General features: G+C 38.7%; 1 protein-coding gene across 1 annotated transcript; it reads right to left on the minus strand.

Moving 5' to 3' along the window:
• Positions 1-477: 477 nt before the first annotated feature.
• LOC127434745 (inositol monophosphatase 2-like) lies at positions 478-26060 on the minus strand. The gene is made up of 9 exons (XM_051687698.1): positions 25972-26060; positions 25574-25881; positions 20628-20761; positions 13267-13371; positions 13127-13172; positions 12845-12953; positions 5398-5506; positions 5039-5190; positions 478-2409 (listed from the first exon to the last, which is right to left on the minus strand). The coding sequence occupies exons 2-9, from the start codon at positions 25631-25633 to the stop codon at positions 2279-2281; spliced, it is 846 nt and encodes a 281-aa protein (XP_051543658.1). The 5' UTR covers positions 25634-25881; positions 25972-26060; the 3' UTR covers positions 478-2278.
• Between the last annotated feature and the right edge of the window lie 1483 nt (positions 26061-27543).

The following is a 27543-nucleotide window of genomic DNA, read 5'->3' on the forward strand; positions in this document are numbered from 1 at the left end:
TAACAAAATGTGCTCGGTGAAGAGGATTGTCCAATTAGCATCCAGGACTGTAAATCTGGTCATTCAGAATATCAGGTAGTGATGAAAGTAATTTTCAATAATAGTATTATATTACAGCCTATTCTTAAATATTTAAAATGTTCTAAAACTAAAGTTGAAAACATGTTATCCCTGGATGGATTTGTGTGTGTGTGTGTGTGAGATCAATTTGTCTTTTTATATATATATAATATATATAAAACAAGCACGTTTTATGGTAGCAAGCATTTTTTATTGAATACTAGTTTATTAATATATATTTAGTGGCTGCAGCGCCACCTGCTGCCCGTTAAACAGTCGAGTAGCAAAGACTATATTTCAGCATATAAGATTAACTCTTCTATTGGTTTTTAATTTGATTACTTACGTTTCTTCTAATGCACTGCACTATTATTTATGCTAGTGTGTCAGTATGCTTCAATGTAAGAACGTCTTTGTTTTGTGTTAATTAAATAACCTAACAGTTTTAGTATAAACCTTTAAGACTTGAAAGAAATAGGCCTACTGAATTCAGTTTTATCCATTGGAAACCAAATATCAAGTTTAAGGCAAATGCTGAAGCAAAGAAAAAATGTGTATCCAACTATTAGTTTAATTTGAGATACTCATAACAAATAATGGAGAAATCAGATTTATTAGTCAGAATTGCTTTAAAATGTAAGATTGTTTTCGGAGAAACTGTTCCCTTTTATTTTGCTCCCAAATTTGGAAAGCTTGCAACTAAATAATGCACAATTTATTATTTATGCATAGTAATATTTTATCCAAAGACAATCAATAGATGACTGATCATGGTTAGTTATGAATGACTAAATAATTACAGGACATCATTCATTTTGATGTGTGCTTTTAATTTTTCATACCAGACTGATAAATGTTGCCCTGATACACAGAGAATTTCACATCAGTAAAACTAATAATATATATATATATATATATATAGTCAAATCTTCATGTATTTGTATTTCAGCTGTTGTACTGTACTGTGGTTTGTACTGTAATCATCCATTATTAGAAAAACATAAAGGAAAACATGTTAAAACTGCAGTGTGTGCCTGTAATTATTAGAACTGTGTGTGTGTGTGTGTATATATATATATATATATATATATATATATATATACACACATATATATATTAGTTGATTAAGTGCATTTGGTCAGATGTAGTTATTCACTGAGAACTTACCAAAGTAACATTGAATATGCCTACTGCTGTATGGTTTTGTATCTTTTTTTTTTTTCTTCTTTAGCTAGTTAATGGCCAATAGTATCTTAACTAAAGCATCAATTTTTAAAACGAAGTGTTTACAACTATAGGATAGTTCACACAAAAATGAAAATTCTGTCATCATTTACTCACCCTCGTGTTGTTCCAAACCCATCTGACTTACTTCTGTGGAGCACAAAATGAGATGTTAAGCAGAATTTTAGCCTTAGTCACCATTCACATTCATAGTATGAAAAAAGAAACAATGAAAGAGAATGGTGACTGAGAGCAACACATGGCCTGACTAGCATTTAGAAAGAAAGTCATATGGTTTGGAACAATATAAGGGTGAGTAAATTGTTTGGTGAACTTCCAGAGTAATGATCTAATTAGCTACATGTATTTCACTACCATAATATTCCTACGTTATTTTAATTCACTGACCATACGGCATACTTAGCAACCACTTCTTTAAATTGATAACCTAAATTAAATATACGCTATTTAAAGACCTGTTTCAGTCCATAACCTGCTGCTTTTCTTAGACCATAAATTGATATACATTAAATTTATGTTTCTCCCTTGTTGTAGTGTGAAATCCAAGTTGTTTGTTATATTCGTATGGATTTGTTTATTTATTTTATTATTATTTGGCATTATCAGTATCCTGCCATTTCAAGGCACCTTAAAACATAAATTATGAATAGCATATTGAAAATCCATTTAACATGATGAAAATCTGCCTTCTATGTTTAATAAACTACAATTAAAATATATAAATATATGGTTGTGGATACAGTGATTACAACTTATTTTTATGTTTACCCAAAAATTAATTACTCAAAAGGATGCCATGAGTTTTGGATGTGTCCAGTGACTGGAAAACATACAAACTGTTTCATGCTAAACCATAAAAGAAAAACTATAAATATGTGAATGTTGCATTAAAAAGATGCTGCAGATGTAACATGGCAGGATTCTGTGTTCTGAGGTAAAAGGCTTAGGATGGGGTCAGAGGTCAAGGGAGTGATCAGGCCAGGGCATTTGGGTCACTGTCATCACGGCCGTAGTTTATAGGCTGCAGCTGCTTTATGACATAGTCTGCTATCTCTCTGGTCCCAGCAGCCACAACTCGTCTGGACATGAGATCGAGGGGGCCCCCTAGGGCACAAAAGAAGCTATTAACATTTTTGGAAGGCAAAATACACAGATACTGTACACGTACTGATACATATTGAAAAATGTGTGATCAAATATATATATATATATATATATATATATATATATATATATATATATATATATATATATTTGTAAACAAAGTGAGATGTTAAGAAAGTGTCCATCTGACATAGACCAACAAAATATTCAAAATAGCACAGATGGAAGTAGGCTAATAATAGGGTTATTTTCAATAATATGAGAATAAAACAAACAATATTTTGACATGTCTTCAGAAGTGATATGATAAGTGTGGGTGAGAAACAGATTAATATTTAAGTCCTTTTTTACTCTAAATCTCCACTTTCACATTCTTCTTTTGTTTTAGGCGATTTGCATTCTTCATGCATATCCCTACCTACTTAAATATTGATCTGTTTCTCACCCACACCTTTCATATCACATCTGAAGATATGGATTTAACCACTGGAGTCATATGGATTACTTTTATGCTGCATTTATGTGCTTTTTGAGATTCAGAGTTCTGGTTACCATTTACTTGCATTGTATGGACCTACAGAGCAGAGATATTCTTCTAAAAATCTTTGTGTCCAGAAGAATAGAGAAAGTCACATCTGGGATGGCCTGAGAGCGAGTAAAGTTTTGGGAGAACTATTCCTTTAAAGCCGCTTTAAAGTGCTTTACTTGTTTGTTTCCACAGAATGTGTATGTGTGTGTGTGTATATCTATCTATCTATCTATCTATATGTGTGTGTGTGTGTGTGTGTGTGTGTGTGTGTGTGTGTGTATATATATATATATATATATATATATATATATATATATATATATATATATATATATATATATATATATACACATACATACAGTATATACTATATACAGTACAACATAAGTGGAAACATAATACAACAATATAAAACATTATTTTTTAAAGAGGGAATGGCAACATACAAACTGGCTAGTATTCCAATGAAAAACAATAATAATAAATAAATAAGACAATAAATCAATAATAATAAAACTAAATAAATAAATAAATTACAGTTAGAGTTAGGGTTATCAATACACATTAAACAGAGTTAAATCTATCAAATAATGTCCCTAAGTTCAGTATCCTGTTAATTATTTCAGTAGTAAGTAATGGGGACAAACACAGCACACAAATGTCACCATATCCTGAGTACGACTGGGTTCCCTGCCCTGTGACATTCATTTCTTCCTACTGGTCAAAATGAACTTTAATTTCATCATGTATTATTTAATAACAGTTAAAAGGTTCAGCCATCCAGCAATGACAATGTTTGTGAGATATTGCCCTATTCCTCCATTTCTAATTCAAATCACTTTTATTTGACTTTTCTTTCTGGCAAAGCTTCCTGTATATCCAGGTTGTTTATGTCATAATTATATTGTTTGAGCCAGTACAATCCTCAAACGCATGTATGATGACAATCTGGGCATGATTACAATAACACCACTGTGTACGACACTAGATGAGTTGGATAACACAAAAAATCCAAGGCAATGAGGAAGTCTTTGGCTTTATTAACAGTTTTTACCTGGCACTGATATTTCTCCCAGGCTGGGTCCCCTCATCAACACTACATCTCCCTCTGTCTGACCACATGATCATGACCTCACTGGCCTCCCCAACAAAGCCTCTTTATGTAGACTCACTCACAGGCATGCCATAAAACTGTCCCACCACAAAACTCACACTTTTGCACAAACACTTATTGACATATGCTTCACAAAAAAATTCAGCACCAACCTGAGATATTTAGATCAGAAATAAAGAGTATTAGAAAATAAGATAACACACTGATCTAATATGATTACAGTTAGGGATCTGAACAAGCCTCTAATTCTTCGTAGTAAACTTGAATGAATGATTATGACTGGAAATGAATGGTACATGAAAGTGATTGAACTTGTGATTTTTTATTAAACAGGCAAATTGAAGAGACTTCGGGGTGGGCTCTTTTTAGAGAACATCATTCATGTCTATCGAACACCCTAGCAACCACCTAGCAATGCCCTAGTGTTTCTAACTTACAGATCTTTGTCCTATTGACATGAATTAAGATATTTAGGTCATATTTTCCAACCAATAATTACAAAAAATGGTAATATATTTGTAATATAAGATATTTTTTGGCATCCAAGCATTGAGCATGTGCTCTGCTATATTAACATAATACAGTCAATGTTACTATAAAAGGTAACCATAGCGATTTTGTTACCAAACATATACAAAACCTTTATGTGACTGGGATTTTAGTAACACTTCATAAAATTACTAAACTATCCATGAAATATTGTGTCAATATTTAGATTTTCGCCATGCACCCCTCTAATAATTTTTATTTATGATTAGTTCAAATAATAAAGATTTGTTGTCTTCTTGTTTATCAAGCATCAACTCCCATAAACTAAACAAAGGCCTCATTGTTTAAAATCCTAGATTAACAATTACATACATTCCTGATAACAATCATATCAATAGCGACCAAATATGGTTCTTAGAGCATTTTACCATGATCCAGAGACGTATTCTGGACATCCATACACATATTTAGCTGTAAATGGTTAGCATGGGACTGACCTGTGGTGTCGATGACACAGCCTCCTGCCTCCCTGATGATGATTGCGGCCGCTGCAATGTCCCAGCAGTGCAGGCCGTACTGGTAATAGGCCTCTGCCGCCCCACTGGCTATATGACAAAGTGCTAGTGTAGAGCTGCCAATGATCCGCACTCTGTGGGTGAAGGGTGAATTCATGACCTTTATATCACAGTTTGGATATTAGAATTAAAATAGTACACTTCTCTAGGACGTCCTGACAATAAGAATGTCACAAGTGCTGTTTATCACACCATATTCACTGCTACACACAAAGTAACATGTTCTGAATAGGAATACAATCGCGTTCTCCCTAATGAAGCCACGATTGTGCTCGTCTTACCCATGAGTAGGTGCACTTAATAGTTTCTTCATATTTCCTAAAAAGATATCCAGTGTGGCAGGATCTCTCTTTGCCCCAATCTCTGTCAAAATGAGGGCCTTGGACACATCTGACACCAAAAAAGAAAATGCATCACATTATTTAATCAATATGGTATGATAGGCAGTGCTATATTGGGAATACGTGCACAGCTAAAGGGTGCTGTTAGACACGATGCACAGTAGAGTGCCTGTAACGCCTTTAGCAGTAGCACTGAGTGCTGTATTGCTTTAATAAAACAATTACTACACTATAAAAAATATTAAAGACAAAAATCTTCTGTGCAGTGAGATGCTGAACATGCAGACTGATCGTACTGTAAATTTGGCGACAGTAGGTCAAAATTTCGGCTGCTGAAATCGGTCTGTGCATACCGAAATTTAAACCATTGCCCCCGGTGGTCAAAGTTGGAAGTGTTGTTGAACGTAAGTGTGAGCTCGAGTTTCCTGGTGAAAAGTCCACAGAGTGGCGCCGAAAGCTAGCTGTACTTTTAGTTGTAAATGATGTAATACAGTCAACAGGAATGCATCTTTTTTTTACTCCACCTCCTAACCCAAAACCCAACCCTAAACCTAGGTGAAAATACAACTTACAAATCACGCTCAACACTGTTTATGTGAACACTAGGGGTGTAATGGTTTACTGTGGCACGATACATCATGGTTCAAAAATGTGACTAAGCGCATCGTGGAGATTGGCCTTTTTTATTTAAATTTTTTTAGCTTTTATTCGATCCAATATGCGTGACATCCTACGCCAGTAGTCACCAATTAGCGGACTGCGGTCCAGGTCTGGATTAGTTTAATATGGCCCGTGAAACATCATGACAACGGTTGCCCAATCTCACAGTTTCTACACTTCAGGTTTAGGTAGAAATGCAGTGAGCAGCAATATAGATGGATACTGGCATCTTTCGCTAAAACACACAGCAGAAAATGAAAATGAAGCAAAATGAAACAATCTTCATGTGTCTGATGTGACTCCAACGATTCAGCTAAACAAGGTTTGTGACAGGACAATTTATTGTGGTTCCAGAAGGCCTTAGACTAGAAACTATTTTTTTTTTCATCTAAAATTAGCTTTATTAATCAACATGTTTCGAGCCAATAACATCATCTATGGCAAAAAAGACAACCAAACTTTGAAATTACAAGTTCTCTGCTTATAATTTAAAAAATGTCCATTATTTGATAGTCAGACCATTTATACTTAACTATAGGAAACAATATTTTAAAACTGCACTATTTTATTTTATTTTATTTATTCTATTTTTTCTTCTCCCCAATTTGGAATTCCCAATGTGCTCTAAGTCCTCGTGGTGGCTTAGTGACTCGCCTCAATCCGGGTGGCGGAGGACGATTCTCAGTTGCCTCTGCGTCTGAGACCGTCAATCTGCGCATCTTGTCACGTGGCTTTTTGACTGCGTTACCACGGAGACATAGTGCATGTGGAAGCTTCACGCTATTCTCCGCAGCATCCACGCACAACTCACTACGCGCCCCACCGAGAGCGAGAACCACATTATAGCGACCAGGAGGAGGTTACCTCATGTAACTCTACCCTTCCTAGCAACCGGGCAAAACTCAGCATGCCCTGGCTTCGAACTTGCGACTCAAGGGGTGGTAGTCAGCGTCTTTACTCGCTGAGCTACCCAGGCCCCAAAACTCAAACTGCACTATTTAAATGTACATTGTTTGGTTGTTTTTGGTAAATACACATTTTAAGGAAAATATAAAAATGGTTCATTAAGACTTTTACTTTACCTACATTTTCTCTAAGGAGTTACCCCTGAACCCTCATACAGTATCTTTCCTATGTATACATAAACGGTAGAAGATTCCCCATAGTCCACTACTTTGGTTGTCTTTGGGCCACGGTGTCCTCATTCTTGCACAGTTAATAGATGTAACGTTGTTAGCAATGACAGGCAGGACACAGGAGCAGACGAAGACGATGATGAAGTGAGAACCCAAGTGCAGTTTATTTACAAAGTGAATATCCAACATAAACTAGAACAAAAACAAACTTAAACGACTTGACTTGAAAGAACAAAGACACGACATTACACCAACAATACCTGACAAAAGACAATGGCAAACATGAGGGTTTAAATACATGGACAAGGGTAACATGACAACTAATCAACAGACAGAACTGTAAACGAGATAACGACTAATAAACTAAAACCAATGAAAAGGCAATACTAATAAACAAGATACTCAAACAATGAACCAATGAAAACAAGACACATGAACAGGGGAAACACATGACAAGATTACATGAGCGAACAAGAAATCACATGACAACAAAACAGGAACTAAACTTCAAAAATAAAAGGCATGAACACAAAACACATTTAAACGTGACAATAGACTTTTTGACTGTTATGATTTATATATATTTTTTTACCTTACTTCTATCTTATTTTACAAAGTACTTTTGCTGCCAACTTTACAGTAACTATTCCAAAAAATGTGCATTTCTTACACATCAGAATGGCTACGAAATGATACAAGTTATTATTTTCCGGACCTTTGGTGGGATGGAAATGTTGAGGCTGGAACTTTTGGAACTTTAATTGAATACCCCTGTCCTACGCCTACGTAATGCGGGCATACAAATGGAAATCGCTTCATAGCACACAAGGAGCTCTAAAATACGATTGCACACTAGCAGCCACAGGTGTTGTACAATGAGTTCTGCTGAAACTGCGAAAACTGAAACCAAAACCATTTTAAGGGATAGTTCACCCAAAAATGAAAATGTTCTCATTATTTACTCACCCTCATGATATGACAGGTGTGTATGACTTTCTTTCTTCACCAGAACACATTTGAAGAAAAATAGAAAACTATCTTAACTCAGTAGGTCCTTAAAATGCAAGTGGATGGTGATTTCTGAAGCTCTAAAAATCACAGATATGACTCCAGCGGTTAAATTAATGTCTTCTAAAGCGATTCGATCATTTTGGTGTGAAAAAAGACAATTATTTAAATACTTTTTAACTATAATCCAACGTGAGGGTAAAGCTCACAAGAGGGTGGAGTCCAAGCGGTCTCTCGTGTGACGTATTCGCATTGCCATGATGCCGACGTAATTTCACGTTCTCCACTCGGTTGATACATCCAGGATAAGCACACAAATGCACCATTGTGAGTAAAGAAACAGATAATGACATTTCTAAACCAAAACCAACCAAGATACTGTACAGCGTTCCTCCTTTTCACTTGTAAACAGCGCTGCTCTTCCGGCTGTGATGCACATGCATCAGTTCTCGCGTGTTTTAAATGCCAATGCGATTATATCATGCGCATACCGCTGCAGAACGAAAGCATGATTTACAGTTAAAAACAGTACTCAAATATAGATCTTTTTTTGCACCAAAAGCCATCATATCGCTTTAGAAGACATTAAAGGTGCAGTATGTAAGATTCAGAAACCCTTGTTATTAATGACACCTGTGGCCGTTAAGTGAACTGCAGCAATCTACCTGTTGCTCGTGACCGCGCGCACACACTCCACAGGGAAGCGAGCATCGACCAAAACAATGACATAACGTACAAAGAGGCTGAACGTGATTCACCGGCATCATGCTGACAGATGAGGTAGCATAATTAAAATTACACAGTTATGATTGTTTTACTATAAACTTTGAGACTGTATATTATATTTGACTCTCCAGTGCTGGAACAGGGCTAAAACAAAGTGTAGATATAGGTCTGGCTATGCGAGACTGCAGTTTGAATTAATCACTTTTCTTTGCATGACACGTTGACTGCATTTATACGACAGCCAATGTCGGCGTTAGCTAGCTAGCCAGCTTTATCAATAGCTGTTAGCTAAATTTGGTGGATGATGACAGTAGCGGTTTATAAAATAGACTGTACATTACAAATATGTTGACACAATTCAGTATTGATGTGATTCCATCACAACTGTCATTTTGATATATCCATGTGCTATTGTTTTATAATAATAGATTGTATATATTTTCTGTATACCCAAGTTATGTTACACTAATGAATGGAGCTTTTTGCATTATCTTGAACATTGTCTAGCATTCATTTCATGTATTATTGTAGTTTACCTTGCTGAATAATTACAGATTAACATTGACATTAATCTGACTTTTAGTATAAAGAGAAGATCATTGAAATTATTTGAAAGTTACGAAGTAAGGTAGCTTGCAATTCATCAGCGTTAGCAGGCAAGATCAAGTTAGCTAAAATGACACAGATCAATCCTTATGGCACTATATTTCACATGCTTTGCAGTTATGTAAGCTTACCTGTCCAATAAGAAGAACGCCAATTCAGGGTCAGTTTTGATTCCCAAAACCGAACGAAGGTCCCTCCAGAAATCAAATGCCCTGCCGATGTCCACTCTTGTTTTCACTCGACCACGATCAAGTTCCCGCTTTGCCAGATGGGATTCAGTAGATAAATGTTTTTTTTTTTTTTTTTTGGCTTACTCTGAGTTTGTGTAGGAGTCGATGTTGTGCTGGGAGCCGGACGTTTGCTGGATTCCACCTCTAAGATAACATTACCTAGTGTTGCAGACTGTTGTCGCTGTTGAATAGCGGAAGAGAAGCACTGAGGCCAGGCTCTCGGGAGCGCGCATAAACGTCACATCCTTTGGATTTTCCCGGTAAAACCGACCCGCTCCCTTCACATGAAAATCAGTCTACAGGCTTTAATAGGCAACCTAGGAAGTCCGGGAAGGGCTCATTTTTTAAGTTGCGTTACAAGCCGTTCACACATTGGCAAAATATTGGCATATTACATGAAAAATGTTACATATTGCACCTTTAATTTAACCACTGGAGTCGTATCGATGACGTTTATGCTGACTGTCTGTGATTTTTGGAGCTTCAAAAGAGAAATCTCCATTCACTTGTATTTTAAGGACCTACTGAGCTGAGAAATTTTTCTATTTTTCTTCAAATGTGTTCTGGTAAAGAAAGAAAGTCATACACACCTGGGATATTATGAGGGTGAGTAAATAATGATGAGAATTTATCATTTTTGGGTGAACAATCCCTTTAAGTGGATAAGCCATGTATAACTGGATAAGCATGCACTTCCATTAAATATTGTGTGTATTTTTGAAAATAATATTTAGATGTAATCAGAGACAATATTATTTTAGAAAAATAAAATGTTAATTTAAATATTTTAAATGTATGCAATCAGTGACGTTGTTTCTAACATAATTCCGGATTTTCAGTAAGCAGAATTATTAGCTAATATTTTCATTTGGTGTCACCACTGCAATGTTCTGGGCTGATTTATTCCCATAACATCTCTGATGGATCATTTAGCACTTTTAATAACATTAAATTTAGCAAAATTTGAAAGGAATGGAACTGTTTGGCAAATGCCTTTAAAGTAATAATAATACTACAATTATAATTTGTATTCTACAAATATAAAATAAGAAAAGAAATGTTTCAAAAGACGAGTGTTGCACGCAGTACCTATACCAGTGCCAAAGTATTACCACTGTAAGGCTGGCACCAGGATGTCTACACCCAAAAGGTGCCATTTCCGGTAAAAGTCAAAGAACTCTGCGAGAATCAACGTCATAGAACTCTCTCAAAAAAGCTGAAATCTACACCTGAATATCACCACGTGTGATAAATTGCAAATCGCCTTTGCATTGTTTTACAAAGCTGAAATCTTCACCTGAATATCACCACAGTGTGATAAATTGCAAATCACCTTGCTGCCACCTCTTCTCTCTCCCCCTTCTCCCCTTCAACAGCTCAGGACCAATACAAAGACACAAGATTTATATGTAAAAATATAACAAATACCATGAAAACAAAGAATGCAACTGTATGTGTTTGATATCATTTAAGAGGTCTCTGTGCGACTGGTATAGTGGTCTCTTTCCCATGTTGATAAAACTAATGGTAACAAAGTTATAAGGTCTTTGCCAAACACTGCATAATTCTGGAGGTCTATCCCCCTCCTTGACCTACAATTTAAATGATCTCCTGTATGTTAACAAGGTTAAACCCCAGAAAGTCAAGAACACATTCACCCCCAAATTCTCATTGTTCAAAGGATAATACCATTTGGTACACAATGTTTATTCTGGCTGGGTGTTTAAGGAAAGTTGGCAAGAAGCTTGGGGAATCTGTAAGCAGATTCCCCAAGTAATAATTTAAATCACCGGTACCACCGAATGTATCACCGGTACATTCGAGGGACGCCTTTTGTTACCGCAAACTCATGTCCAGGATAATGATCATTACTGGAGCTTATGAATAGGAGGAAACCACGTAAGACTACCAGTCACTGCTTATCACCATCTTAGCAAGTTGTATGAAATGTGACTAAATAAAACTATCATCTGGTTATGAGCAAGCAGTAGGCGGCCGAACCACTATGACTATGAACGGGCTGGCGATTTTGTGTCCATGAGATCTATGCAATTAATCGGCTGGCATATGACTCTAAGCGACAATCGGGACCCGGATGAAAGGATAATGAAATTTAGGATGATTCAGAGTAATCAAAACTTAAAAAGATCAAATTAAAAGAATGATCAGAAGTTAATTAGAGCTGTAATCTAAATTAGAGGTCAACTTAAATTGGAGTCAGATTAATATAAAATTGGAGTCAGATAAAATGAATAACGGAATCAATTTGTAAAGTGTAAATTAACAATAATTGCTTTACTTCAGCACTCAGAAAAGACAGAACAAAGCAGAGACCTTCAAGGGGCCATTCTATTGGAGTCTGACATCAGAACAAATAGTTTGTTTTTTTTACCCCCGATTTACACCACAGACTCAAGCCTTATAATACCTGCAGTACCAGAGTGTTTTTCATTAAATACAGTTGAATGTACAGTATGTACCTAATGCTTATGCAGCGAGACACTGATAAGAGAGCAAGGCATAGTCAACAAACAATCGCCAAAGACCTTCTCAGGGGGGCCATTCACTCCAAACGTGTCCGTCTTTGTACGCATGTGCTAGATGGACGTCTTTGACAGTTGTGCCATGTCTCGCTGTTTTTACAGCATCTCATAAAGAAACAATGCATTTTTTCAGATACTGTGTCAATTTAAAAGGAAATTCAGCATTTAAAACGTGTCGTGAGACACCCGTGTTCGGATCTATTTGTTGCACTGCATCTGTTTTAGTCCAAGAATGTAAGTCATTGTCATTGCTTGGCACACATCCAATATTCGAATGATCATTTTCGCATTCAAATGTGCATTTTTTATCTTACATTCGATGAATATTCAAATTTTAATTTGACAGCCCTAACCGGAACTATCCATTTTATAATACAAATCAGTCATAGTTTTGCCACAAGTTGATTGGTATCCATTGAAAAAAGAAAGGAATATGTGCATAAAAATAATTATTCTTAAACACTAAAATAAAACTGACCTTTTTCTTTTGAAACCTGTAGCCGAACCCCATTACAATACGCTTCATGACCTTTCCTGCCTGTATACAGTGTCCCATCAAAGCAGTGGAAGATGACCCCAAACTCAAGCTGAGGGCAACAATTATTGTCATTAATTTAACATTACATCAAGAGAACACACTGTGAGACCTGATAAAAGTCATGACCAACAGACTGATTACAATGTTTATCAGTTTATCACCTCTGATTTTTATTTTTTTTGCCAGTTATTAGATTCTTGTAGAGACTTGTTAGTGCTTTACCTCTTTCCTCACTGCAAAGCCAATGCTTACTGCCACCATTGGGAAACTGAAAATGAAGCATTGTGTGTTGGGAATGGAAGAATATATTCCTGGATGATTAAAACACAACATATGTAATTAAGCAAAGATGCTTAACGTACCTGTGCACAAAGTTACATGTCCCATCAATGGGATCTATTATCCATGTTGGGCTGAGTGTTAGTTCACACTTCTCCCCGGCTGCAGATGACTCCTCTCCGATAAACCTAACACAAAATGGATCATTTCCTTTTATTAACATTATGTCAAAATGGTGCAAAAGAATGTTAAATACTGATAATAACAACTGTTATTACAAAAGAATGTTAAAACTTTAAACAAGTTTTTTGCAGTGCCCTTTTATGGAAATCTAAAAAATCTACTTTGGGATATCAACACTTACAAAAGCATACTATGGCTTGATACCATGATACAATAAAAGTAACAGATGGTAATTTCATGGTACTTTATGTACCATTTTACTAACTGAATACAATGTATACATTGATGGTAAAAAGACTTCTACATTTATGTACTATATAATTACAACAACTACATTAATTACTAGGTACTAACTGTAAACCTAACCCCAACCCTAACCCATATTAAGCACATGCAGTTACCTGATATTACTCAATACCTTCTTGGGTAAGTACAGTGTAAGTATACTGAAAGTACACATACTGTAAAATAAAGTGCAATCCAGATAATAATACAATGGTGCTTTTATAGATACCATAGTACCAGTGTTAGGGAAGTTATTAACTGTAATTCACAACAAATGACTAATTATGTCTCTAAATTTGTAATCAGAATACTTTACTGATTATTTAATGGAAATAGCAATTATATTACTTATTTTAAGTTACTTTCAAAAACAGATTTTAGAAATAACAAACACGCAGAAAAGTTTTTGTTTTTTCACCCAAATAATAAAAAATTATGTCTATATTAATATAATAATGTCTATATGCAGTACGTCTGTAAGATTGTATCCTAGCACTGCCCCTGGAACATGAACATAATTCATACGTTGTATATGTATTCTACATAAGTAATATTATTTTAGAAACATTTGTGACCCAAGTAATCTACTTAAAAGTAATTGTAAACACTTTACAATAAGGTTGTATTTGTTAACATTAGTGAACAACATTAGTTAACATGAACTGACAATGAATAATACTTAAGCATTTATTAACCTTAGTTAATGTTGAAATTAACATATACATTTTTAATATCAAAAGTTGCATTTGTTAACATCAGTTAATGCACTATGAACAAACATGAACTAACAATGAACAATAGTATTTCCCCTTTATAGGAACTGAAGCTGCGTAGTCACATTATCTGAAGTCCTTATACAATCAGCTTAAGCAACACCCATAGGGAGCTACGTCACGGGCTCCATAAAGGCGCTTGCTTCATGCCATCGAAGGCATGAAGGCACGAGCCTGTGCAGCTGCTAGAGAGTATGGCCAGCTTACACAGAATCTCATTTCCACACAGGGAACCTGGGTTATGCTTCAACTGTCTACGACCGTGTGGCAAGCATATAGCTGCGCACAAGCGAGCTAAAGCGTTTAATTTTCTGTTCTTCAGTGCACAATCTCATCTGGCCTGTGTTGTACCAACGACTCACATCGAAGTGAGGATCATTACTATTCTCCCTTTTGAGTGATAACACAGGATGGAATTTAGGAAGTGCTTACCTCCGTGCACACGGTTCATCGTCGGTGAACATTCCCTCCAACCCTGCGTTGGAGGGTTCGGATTTCCCACAGTGTGATTTAATGTATGTCAGGATGCTCCTTGAGAGGCTTGCTTCCTTTGGAAATTTGGACAAGCTGCGTGCTGATGCAGACCGCATGTCTGCCAGAGCCAAGCGGCCATTTGACTCGTGGGAGGCCGGCACGTACGGCGAGTAGATGGGAGTTGAGCAACAGGCCGACCTACGGTTCTCTCTGTCACTCTCCCCGGATTCAGCTTGACATTCTCCCACGGAATTTACATGTGGGAATTTGCGTCCTAGCCCTGAGACCCGCACTGCGGTTTCCTTCGGCGTTGAGGACGCTATATCTATGGCGACATCGGATTCTGAGGATCTCGCCAGTGGCCAGGCTGAAATCTTGCCTCCTAGCAGTCGAACTGCACAGAGCTTCTGATTTGGAGCTAAGGGCTACCAAACCAATATTGCTTGAAATGTCGGTCAGAATATGGTGGGCCTCGTGGCAGTGGAATGCCATCTGTGGCTTATGCTCACAGATATTTGTGTCAAGGACTTTCTAATGAATGCCCCTGTGTCACAATTCGGACTGTTCAGTAAAGCAGTCCAGTCAGTGGTGGAAAAATTCAGCGCTGTGAAACAGCACACTACCGTGTTCCTTCAGATGCTTCCTCGTAGAGAGAGAAATAAGCCCACCAAAGCTCCGGTGTGTTCACGCTCAGTATCTTCACAACGTCCCACCAGAGAGCCGCATAAGGCACCGGCCACGGGTTTTGCACCCCTTCAGAAGGACTGGGGTCCTCGTTCATTCCTGCCATCATGGGTGTGTCCGTATAGGCGTTTGGATTTTGGACCGGCCTCTTTTAAACAGCCAGCAGGACACCAGAAGAGAGCCTGACGGACTTGCAGTTAAAGGGTGAGCCCCCATTCGGTGAACGAAACCGGACCGTACAAACGCATCGGTGTCGTTCCTGTTTGACCTTCGGACAGTATTGAGATGAGTTCGCCGTTGTTCACGCTTCGAACATGCCAAATAATAGTTCAGTTTCCCCCTGCAGCTTGCGCTAGGAAGTGAACATTAGAAACTCACATTCCAAATTCAGCCTCTGTCTCCATGACCAAGGGTCTCAAGTCATGCATAACACAATTCAATGTTCATCAAACACAAGTGTACACAAGCCACACAGTGAACATAAGCACCACAAGTTGTCCCCCCATAAAGAATGCTGGGGCCATTATGGCGAACCAGTTTTCCCAAATAAACATTTCCCCAATAAACATTTCCCCAATGTTCGTACATTTTCCCCAGTTCAAAATACCAGGGAAAAGGTTTATTCTGTCAGCATCCCTGCTGCAAAGGCATCTCAGGGCGCTCATCTTTTATGCCTAAATACAATAAAGGTAAAAACGTTATCAACTTCCCTTAAATCAGCCTCAGTAGTAGAGGAGCGAAGGCTTCCCTCCGCTGTGCCACCATCTAGTGGTTACAGGTCACGCTGCAAGCAAAAGCCATGCATTAATCCCTCTTTTTTGCCTGCCAACTTGGCAGCAGCTGAAGGGCATTTCGAACTGGTACTTCGAATGATAAAGCATGGTTATGTAATTCAATTCAGGCGAACTCTCTCAGTGTTCAACGGGGTCTTTCCAACAGATGTTTCTGTTCAAGAAGCCCCATTTTTGATTCAGGAAATTTATTCTCTCTTAGAAAAAGGGGCAAGATAGGAGATTCCCCCTTCTCAGAGATAGTGCAGTTTTTACACCCATTAATTTCTGGTCCCAAAAAAAGATGCCGGCTTGCATCCCATTCTGGATTTGAGATGTCTGAATTTCAAACGAATGAAATGTCAATTCAGAATGCTGATGCAGAAGCAAGTAATATCACAAGTGCAGCCGGGGGACTGGTTTGTGACAAAAGATTTGAAGGACGCTTATTTCCATATTCAGATTGAGCCAAAGCACAGATGCTTTCTCAGATTCACTGTTGGGGGCAAAGGGTATCAATTTTGTGTCCGTTCGGACTTGCAATGGCACCACGCATTTTCACAAAATGCATGGATGCAGCTTTGACACCCTTGAGGCTTCAGGGCATCCGCGTTTTGAATTATCTTGACGATTGGTTGGTGCTAGCCCACTCAGAGACTTTGGCTGCCCAACATCAAGATGTTATTCTCAGCCATCTGAGCAATCTAGGGCTGTGTGTAACCGAGACAAGAGTGTCCTGTTGCCAAGGGAGCAGACTCTCGGGGTGGAGCTAGATTCGCGGGTGATGCAGGCGTGTCTGTCTCCAGCTCGCGTTCTGTCATTCCACTGGTGTCTAGTGATGTTCAGAGTGGGAAGTATTCCCTCTGCGAGAACATTTCACAGGCTTTTGGGGCTCATGATCATGACTTCCGCTGTCATTCCCCTGGACATGTTGCATATGAGACCTTTTCATTGCTGGATGAAAATCCACAAAGGGACTTCAACCACTGACGCAGGTTTTCCATCTTTTCAAAGTGACACGTGGGTGCTACCGAACTCTGTAACCATGGAAATGAGCCGCCTTCTGATGTCGGCCATTCCGTTGGGACAGGTGTGTCTCCGCAAAGTTATAATGACAGACGCCTCCTCCACGGGTTGGGGCGATGTATACGAGGGTCATACGAGGCCTATGTGGTCTGGACGGGCCAGCCGAAATATTGGCACATAAACTGTCTGGATGTTCACAGTGTTGTTGGTTTTAAAATTTTTCCTCCTGGAGATTCAGGGCAGCCATGTCCTTTTCCGGCCAGACAACAGGACGGTGGTGTCCTATATCAATTGCCAGGGAGGAGTGCATTCTCATACCATGCTGAGGCTAGCATGGTGCATTCTTCTGTGGGCACGGGACAATGTGCAGTCTCTACGAGCTGTGCATGTTCCGGGCCAGTTGAATTTGGGGGCGGATCTCCTGTCCAGACATGGCTTGATGCCCGTGGACATTACATCCTCAGATTAAGAAAAAATCTGGAGATGGTTCGGCAGAGCGGAAGTGGAACTATTCGCTTTGAACGAAATGTCACACTGTCCCCTCTGGTTTTCCCTCTTGCCCCCGGCACTGCTGGGCTTCTATGCGTTGGTGCATCAGTGGCCGACAACGCATCTTTACTTGTTTCCACCGATCAGTCTGCAGCATGCAGTTCTGCAGAGAGTTCTGGGGGATCGGGTTCAGCTTCTGTTAATGGCACCGTTTTAGCCATCTCAAGTATGGTTTTCGACTATGGTCTCTCTCCTGGAGAAAGTGCCTTGGGAGATTCCAGTCAGAACAGACATGTTGTCTTAGGCTTGGGGCAGCATTTGGCACCCCCGGCCAGACTTGTGGAAGTTATGGGTATGGCCCCTCAACGGGGCGCTCTTTTGAATGATGGGTTATCCCTTTATGTGGTTGATACCATTCTGAATGATAGAGCTCCATCAACTAGGAGGCTTTATACGTTCAAGTGACGTATTTTTGCTTCTTGGTGTACAGCGCGAGGTGAAGATCCAGTTCACTGCCTTGTCGGTTCAGTGCTGGATTTTGCAAGAGCGTTTTGGGGCCAGGGTTGCCCTGGCAACACTTAAAGTCTATGTCGCCGCTATAGCGGCTGAGCAAGCACTTATCAATTATCAAGTCTCGCAGACTGTCGGTAGACATTCTCTTGTCTCCCATTTTATGTGTGGGGTATGCAGGATTAGACCTTTCGTCATGCCCACGTTCCTTTATGGGATTTATCTGTTGTTTTGGATGCGCTCTCGGGTGTTCCGATTAAGCCCTTGGCAACAGTCGCTGATACGTTTCTGACTCTTAAAATGGCCCTGCTGGTGGCACTGGCGTCGTTTAAAAGGGTAAGTGATTTATATGCCCTGTCGGTTAATCCCTTATGCATGGATCTTTTGCCAGGGTGTTCAATGATGGTGTTAAGACCTCGTTTGGGCTAATTGTCCAAGGTCATTTCTACATAATTTCGCTTGCAGACTATTCATTTTCAGGCTTTCTATCTTCCCCATTTGAGACGGAGGAGCATGAAAGACTGCATATGCTTTGCCCAGTTTGGGCGCTGCAAGTTTATGTTGACCGTACTAGCCAGTGGCATAAGTCAGAGCAGTTGTTTGTGTGCTTTGGGGGCCACAATAGGGGTATTTTGGTGTCTCATTGGCTAGTTGATGCAATTTCAAGTGCTAGTGAAGCGCACGGTTTACCTTCTCCTTTGGGTATTCGAGCTCATTCTACGAGGAGCATGGCATCTTCATGGACTTTGGCTGGAGATGCGTCCTTGGAGGACATTTGTATGGCGGCAGGATGGTCCTTTTCGCATACATTTGTTAGATTTTATAATCTGGACAAGGGTTTGCTCCTGCTTCCCAGGTTCTTGCTGTTGGAACAGGAATAAACTCATAATTCCTTGTTTTATTCAGACGCTTTAGCTCGCTTGTGCGCCGCTATATGCTTGCCACATAGGCTTAGACAGTTGGCAGCTACTGTTCACATGGCGTGAATGTATATGACTACACAGCTCGAATTCCTACGAAGGGGAACGTCTTGGTTATGTGAAGTGTAACCCAGGGTCCCTGAGTGGGAACGAGATGCTGCGTAAACTGGCCGTACTCTCAAGCAGCTGCATAGGCTCGTTCCTTCATGCAGAAAATATAACTCGATGGCGCAAAGCGAGCTCCTTTATTTTTTTGCAGTGTTACCAAGTAATTACAGTAATTTCACTGAAAGTCAGTAACTGTAATCTGATTACAAGATAATAAAATGTGATGCACTGCACTTTTTTCAGTAAAGAGTAATTAGATTACAGTAACTAATTACTTTGTGATCAAATTACACCCAACACTGCATAGTACTGAAATTAATGTACCATGGTATTTACATGTACTCCCAAGGCATTTCAAACAATACCATGATATTACCATAGTACCAGTGTCAAACATTCCCAATATTTGCCCCTAGATTTGATTTTCAGGGGCTTTTGTTTTTTACTTTTATGATGGCATTTTTTCTTTCTAACCATTTAAAACAAACTGTGTCTCATCTGTTGACTTCAAGTTAAATCTTTAATACATTCTCAATCATTTAAAAAATTCAATCAAAATTCAACATAATTTCATTTTTTTTTTTTTACCATAATATGTGTAACTAGGATTATAAGAGAATAACAAGAACTGGATCAGATGTTACAAATATAAAACAGAATAATTCATTATTAGGACATCTTTTGCCCCTACATTCTGAATTTCTGGGGCTTTTATTCATTCATTTTATCTTTTCATTTTTTGGTGGCATTTTTGCCCAAGCCCCCTTTAATTCCTGACCCTGCACAGTACAGTCTGAAAAATCATAGTATGACTATGGTACATGTCCAAAAACATGGTATTACAATCAATTACAAAAAAGCACCAAAAAGTACCATTGTATTCTTGGAAGTTCCATGAAATACCATGTAAATACATTTGCACATCAATTTCAGTACCAGGGTATATAAGTAATATTGTATTACTACCTGATACCATCACTGTACCATGATACTGCCACAATACTTTTTTGTTAGTGACCAGTGCTTTCAAACATTCAGAGGTCTACTCGGTCACAAGAGGATAGCCTGACTGAAGGAGACGTAGTGGGTTGGACGGGGTAAGAGTTGTTTACAAACAAGTAAAGCAGATATTCTGAAGGCACTAATCTTGTACAGACAAGATTACTGGTACAGACCAGTAAGCATACTCAGGTGTGTTTGGGTGAAAGAGCAGCAGGTGTACCTGTGTGAGGGGTATCTCTCCCTGAGTGTGGAGATTATGAGCTCTTCCACCTGATGGTCTGTTTCTGTCACCAGGTCTGTGGGCGTGCTCTTGCTGCTCACACGCTTCTCCTGCTTCACTGCTGCCTGAACTACCTAACAGAAACACCACAATACAGATCCACCGTTCTCTACACAACAATGAAAAATCTATATTTACACCAGCAAAAAAAGGACTGTGGTTTCTTGGACGTGGCACCATGGTGATATCATATATATACACTATATTGCCAAAAGTATTCGCTCACCCATCTAAATAATTGAATTCAGGTGTTCCAATCACTTCCATGGCCACAGGTGTATAAAATGAAGCACCTAGGCATGCAGACTGCTTCTACAAACATTTATGAAAGAATGGGCCGCTCTCAGGAGCTCAGTGAATTCCAGCATGGTACTGTGATAGGATGCCACCTGTGCAACAAGTCCAGTTGTGAAATTTCCTCGCTACTAAATATTCCACAGTCAACTGTCAGTGGTATTATAACAAACTGGAAGCGATTGGGAATGACAGCAACTCAGCCACGAAGTGGTAGGCCACATAAAATGACAGAGCGGGGTCAGCGGATGCTGAGGCGCATAGTGCGCAGAGGTCGCCAACTTTCTGCAGAGTCAATTGCTACAGACCTCCAAAGTTCATGTGGCCTTCAGATTAGCTCAAGAACAGTGCATAGAGAGCTTCATGGAATGGGTTTCCATGGCCGAGCAGCTGCATCCAAGCCATACATCACCAGGTGCAATGCAAAGCGTCAGATGCAGTGGTGTAAAGCATGCCGCCACTGGACTCTAGAGCAGTGGAGACGCGTTCTCTGGAGTGACGAATCATGCTTCTCCATCTGGCAATCTGATGGACGAGTCTGGGTTTGGCAGTTGCCAGGAGAACGGTACTTGTCTGACTGCATTGTGCCAACTGTGAAGTTTGGTGGAGGGGGGATTATGGTGTGGGGTTGTTTTTCAGGAGCTGGGCTTGGCCCCTTAGTTTCAGTGAAAGGAACTCTGAATGCTTCAGCATACCAAGAGATTTTGGACAATTCCATGCTCCCAACTTTGTGGGAACAGTTTGGGGATGGCCCCTTCCTGTTCCAACATGACTGCGCACCAGTGCACAAAGCAAGGTCCATAAAGACATGGATGAGCGAGTTTGGTGTGGAAGAACTTGACTGGCCTGAACAGAGTCCTGACCTCAACCTGATAGAGCACCTTTGGGATGAATTAGAGCGAAGACTGCGAGCCAGGCCTTCTCGTCCAACATCAGTGTCTGACCTCACAGATGCGCTTCTGGAAGAATGGTCAGAAATTCCCATAAACACACTCCTAAACCTTGTGGAAAGCCTTCCCAGAAGAGTTGAAGCTGTTATAGCTGCAAAGAGTGGGCCTACGTCATATTAAACCCTATGGATTAAGAATGGGATGTCACTTAAGTTCATATGCGTCTAAAGGCAGATGAGCGAATACTTTTGGCAATATAGTGTATATATATATATATATATATATATATTTTTTTTTTTTAAATGATATACCATGATATTCATCACCTTTGTTACCATGTAAATACAATGGTATATGAATATGTTAATCATTCAGAATGGTATTTCTATATGGTACCACCACAGGCCTTTTTTCTTAGGGTTAACATCCCACAATAAAAGTAAGGGATATCATGGAATTACCATGCTACATGTCCATCAATATACTGTATGATAACACATGGTAAAACATTATATATGAAAGTACCATGGTATTAACATATGAAACCATTACTGTGCCATTACAACAAAGCACTTTTTAAAAGGGTTTATATTCTATAGTAGAAGTATTGCAAGTTACTTCAAAGAATACCATAATACATGTCCAAAATTATTGTAATAAATGGTAATAATTTGGCTTAGGTGAGTGGCATAGGAATTGCATTATCAAACATTACATAAATATTAAACATTATACCCTCCAAAAAATATTTTTGCCTATTTTAAAAATTTACACATTTCAATTTCATAACAAATTGAATTGTGTAATAAATGTTAAATAAAATAAAATTCATTTTAATAACAGAAATAATAGATTTAACATGTTATAATATAAAATTATAAAAATATAATTATAAATTATTATAATATTCTAAAATAATATATAAACAATATATAAAATATAATTTAAAAAAAATAATTCAGGGCATAAATCTTTCAATTATGTTTTTGAGTGTATATCAAAGTACCATGGTACTACTATCTTGAAACCATCACTGTACCATGGTGACATCAAAGTGCTTTAAAAAAATAAAAATAAAAAATAACATATATATATATATATATATATACACACACACACACACACACACACACACACACACACACACACACACACACAGGCAGCTAAAAGTTTGGAATAATGAACAGATTTTGCGGTTTCGGAAGGAAATTGGTACTTTAATTCACCAAAGTGGCATTCAACTGATCACAAAGTATAGTCAGGACATTACTGATGTAAAAAAACAGCACAATCACTATTTGAAAACAGTCATTGTTGATCAAATCTAGACAGGCCCCATTTCTAGCAGCCATCACTCCAACACCTTATCCTTGAGTAATCATGCTAAATTGCTAATTTGGTACTAGAAAAATCACTTGCCATTATATCAAACACAGTTGAAAGCTATTTGGTTTGTTAAATGAAGATTAACATTGTCTTTGTGTTTGTTTTTGAGTTGCCACAGTATGCAATAGACTGGCATGTCTTAAGGTCAATATTAGGTCAAAAATGGCAAAAAAGAAACAGCTTTCTCTAGAACAGGGGTCGGCAACCTTTTTGACATTTTTTATTTTCCTGGTCAATGGCTGTGCCAACACCCCGCCTTTATGTTTTCTCTTTTATCATTTAATGTAATTATGAGTGTGACCATGGTTTAAAGAGGGTGTACCTGCATGTTGGGTTAGAAATCTCAAGGATTAATAGTGGTGTTTTCCCTATTACATCACGTGTTGTTCTGAAAGCAAAAAGAAATAAATGAAACATAGAATGTAGGCTGTCATCCGCGCAGCCTGATCGAAGCAAAGCAGGCACATTTACTCGCGTGATTAACCTCTGCCGGCTTGTGATGCGCGAATGGCTTGCACACGCTGCACGAGTCTGTTGGGTATACTGCAGTCTCGCCACATTTTAACTTTTTGTTTAGTCTCCCATTCAGCTCATGAAAACACGCTGTGTGATCAAGAGGAAGGATTACATTAAGATGTAGATTGGAATGCAGGTGCGAATTGATATAAATAAAATAGTCTACTCCTCTCTCGCCATTGCTGGTGTGCCAGTGATTACCCCTCTGCGTGCCAGTGCTGGCACCTGCTCTAGAAATTCATCAGTCAATCATTATTTTGAGGAATGAAGGCTATACAATGCTTGAAATTGCCAAAAAACTGAAGATTTCATACAAAGGTGTACACTACAGTCTTCAAAGACAAAGGACAACTGGCTCTAACAAGGACAGAAAGAGTTGTGGAAGGCCAGATGTAAAACTAAACAAGAGGATAAGTACATCAGAGTCTCTAGTTTGAGAAATAGACACCTCACATGTCCTCAGCTGACAGCTTCATTGAATTCTACCCGCTCAACACCAGTTTCATGTACAACAGTAAAGAGAAGACTCAGGGGTGCAGGCATTATGGGGAGAATTGCAAAGAAAAAGCCACTTTTGAAACAGAAAAACAAAAAGAAAAGGTTAGATTGGGCAAAGAAACACAGACATTGGACAACAGATAATTGGAAAAGAGTGTTATGGATCTTAACCCCATTGAGCTTTTGTAGGATCAGCTAGACTGTAAGGTGTGTGAGAAGTGCCCGACAAGACAGCCACATCTATGGCAAGTGCTACAGGAAGTGTGGGGTGAAATGTCACCTGAGTATCTGGACAAACTGACAGCTAGAATGTCAAGGATCTGCAAAGCTGTCATTGCTGCATGTGGAGGATTTTTTGATGAGAACTCTTTGAAGTAGTTTTAGAAGTTCTGATTTTTTTTTTTTTTTCAAATTATAATAGTAATGTTTCACATTATTAATGTGCTGACTATACATTGTGATCAGTTGAATACCACTTTGGTAAATAAAAGTACCAATTTCTTTCCATAAGAGCAAAATCTGTACAACTGGATTGAATTTTGTTTTAAAACTGAAGTGTATTTAAATCTTCAAATTATTTTTTGAGTGTATACCAAAGTACCATGGTATTCCCAACTGAAAACATCACTGTACAACTCTTAGATAAGGAGTTATATCCCATAGTAGAAGTATTCCACTTCAAAGAATACCATGATACATGTCCAAAAATATGGTAATATTTTGGCACAGTTTGTTAGTGTGGCATTGAAATTGTATTATAAAAAGAAACATTAAACTTTAAATGAAATAGTGTATAATGCTATTAACTGAAGCATAATGTAGCTTTATTATAGCCCTTTTGTCTTTAAATAATCATAACAATGTTTCAACAAAACAATCTGAGCCTTTCAAATGAATGTATTTACTCTTAATACTTATTCACAGGCTCCAGTGTAGCCAATCCTGGTCTAGATATGTGGCTTTTATCAGGACAATCTATTTATAACAGTGGCAACATGGAAAATGTCAATGGTACAACTTCATCTCATGTCAATATCAATACTGCTTCATATATATCCCCCTGTAGAGTAACACCGTCCAGACATGCACTTTAAGATTAACTGTGGTGTGTCTGATGTCAACATGTAGATACAACATAAAGTGATGACACTGTCTATGAAGGATGTAAAATAGATCATCATATATGTTTATTTATAATCTCTCTGTGCATCAATCTGCAGTTCAGCTCATCCTGTTATATATTAGTATGCTGGAGGTTATGAATGAATAACATGTTGCAATCATAGCGTGTCATTGCGTTACCTGTCCGGCTCTGCGCGCGATCTGCACAGCCACATCCAAACACTCGCTCCAGTCCTCCATCACGAGACTCGCGCCACTCTTAAAGCGCGTTTGATGCACAAACGTCGGATACGCTCATTCTGTCTCGCCTGCTGTGTGATGTCCGGTTTTCCGTTCAGTCCTCGTGTAATGGCCGGTGCTTGTTTACGGTGAGCGGAGCCGACAGCCGCGGCCTACACCACACATGATGACCCGTGATTGATCAAACCAATCAAATCGATGAACGAGTGAACCCGTCCAGCGATCTCCCAAGGGCTCCAAAGGGCACCCTGACATTATAATAGAACTGCATGAAACAACAACACAAGCAGTACCCTTATGCACTTAATTTAGCAGATATGGTAACTGAATACAAATACCTTTTTTGTTTGTTTGTTTTTTGTATCTTAGTTTTCTGATGTTCAGATAGTATTGTTGTTGTTTTGTCACCACGTTATATCAGATATGTTGTGTGTCAACAAATAAGATCAGTTCGCAATGCACGCTACCTAAACAATTACATAGTCATCCAGCAGAGGGCGCCAAAGCAAAAGACATTTCTATGTTGAGCGCTTGTTTATTTTTATGTATCTAATATGCATCTGGGTTACTGACAAATAAGGTTGTCCGAGGTGATACACACACACACACACACAGTGGCATGCAAAATTTGGGCACCCCTGATAAAAATTTCTGTTGCTGTGAATAACTAAGCGAGCAAAAGATGGCCTGATTTCCAAAGGTTTGGGCACTCTGCATGGTCAGTACTTAGTAGCACCCCCTGGCAAGTATCACAGCTTGTAAAAGCTTTTTGTAGCCAGCTAAGTGTCTTTCAATTTTTGTTTGGGGGATTTTTGGCCATTCTTCCTTGCAAAAGGCTTCTAGTTTTGTGAGATTCTTGGGCCGTCTTGAATGCACTGCTCTTCTGAGGTCTATCCACAGATTTTCAATGATGTTTAGGTCAGGGGACTGTGAGGGCCTTGGCAAAACCTTCAGCTTGCGCCTCTTGAGGTCATCCATTGTGGATTTTGAGGTGTATTTAGGATCATTATCCTGTTGTGAAGCAATCCTCTTTTCATCTTCAGCTTTTTTACAGATGGTGTGATGTTTGCTTCCAGAATTTGCTGGTATTAAATTTAATCCATTCTTTCCTCTACCAGTGAAATGTTCCCCTGTGCCACTGGCATCAACACAAGCCCAAAGTATGATCGATCCACCCCCGTGCTTAATAGTTGGAGAGGTGTTCTTTTCATGAAATTCTGGACCCTTTTTTCTCCAAACATACCTTTGCTCATTGCAGCCAGAAAGTTATATTTTAACTTCATCAGTCCGCAGGACTTGTTTCCAAAATGCATCAGGATGTTCATTTGCAGACTTTTGACACTGAAATTTGTGGTGAGGATGCAGGAAAAGGTTTTCTTCTCATGACTCTTCCATAGAGGTCATATTTGTGCAGGTGTCACTGCACACTAGAACAGTGCACCACTACTCCAGAGTCTGCTAAATCTTCCTTAAGGTCTTTTGCAGTCAAACAGGGGTTTTGATTTGGCTTTCTAGCAGTCCTACAAGCAGTTCTCTCTGAAAGATTTCTTGGTCTTCCAGACCTCAACTTGAACTCCACCATTCCTGTTAACTGCCATTTCTTAATTACATTACGAACTACAGAAACGGCTACCTGAAAACGCTTTGCTATCTTCTTATAGTCTTCTCCTGCTTTGTGGGCATCAATTATTTAAATTTTCAGAGTGTAGGCAGCTGCTTAGAGGAGCCCATGGCTGCTGATTGTTGGGACAAGATTTGAGGAATCAGAGTATGTATAAAGCTTTGAAATTTGCATCACATGGCCTTTCCAAACGATGACTGTGAACAAGCCATAGCCCTAACAAGCCAATTATGGTCCGAGACCTTGGTAAAACTTATCTGAGAGTTCAAATCTCTTGGGGTGCCCAAAC

The sequence above is a fragment of the Myxocyprinus asiaticus genome, chromosome 44 (genome assembly GCF_019703515.2).
Source record: "Myxocyprinus asiaticus isolate MX2 ecotype Aquarium Trade chromosome 44, UBuf_Myxa_2, whole genome shotgun sequence".
Taxonomy (NCBI): domain Eukaryota; kingdom Metazoa; phylum Chordata; class Actinopteri; order Cypriniformes; family Catostomidae; genus Myxocyprinus; species Myxocyprinus asiaticus.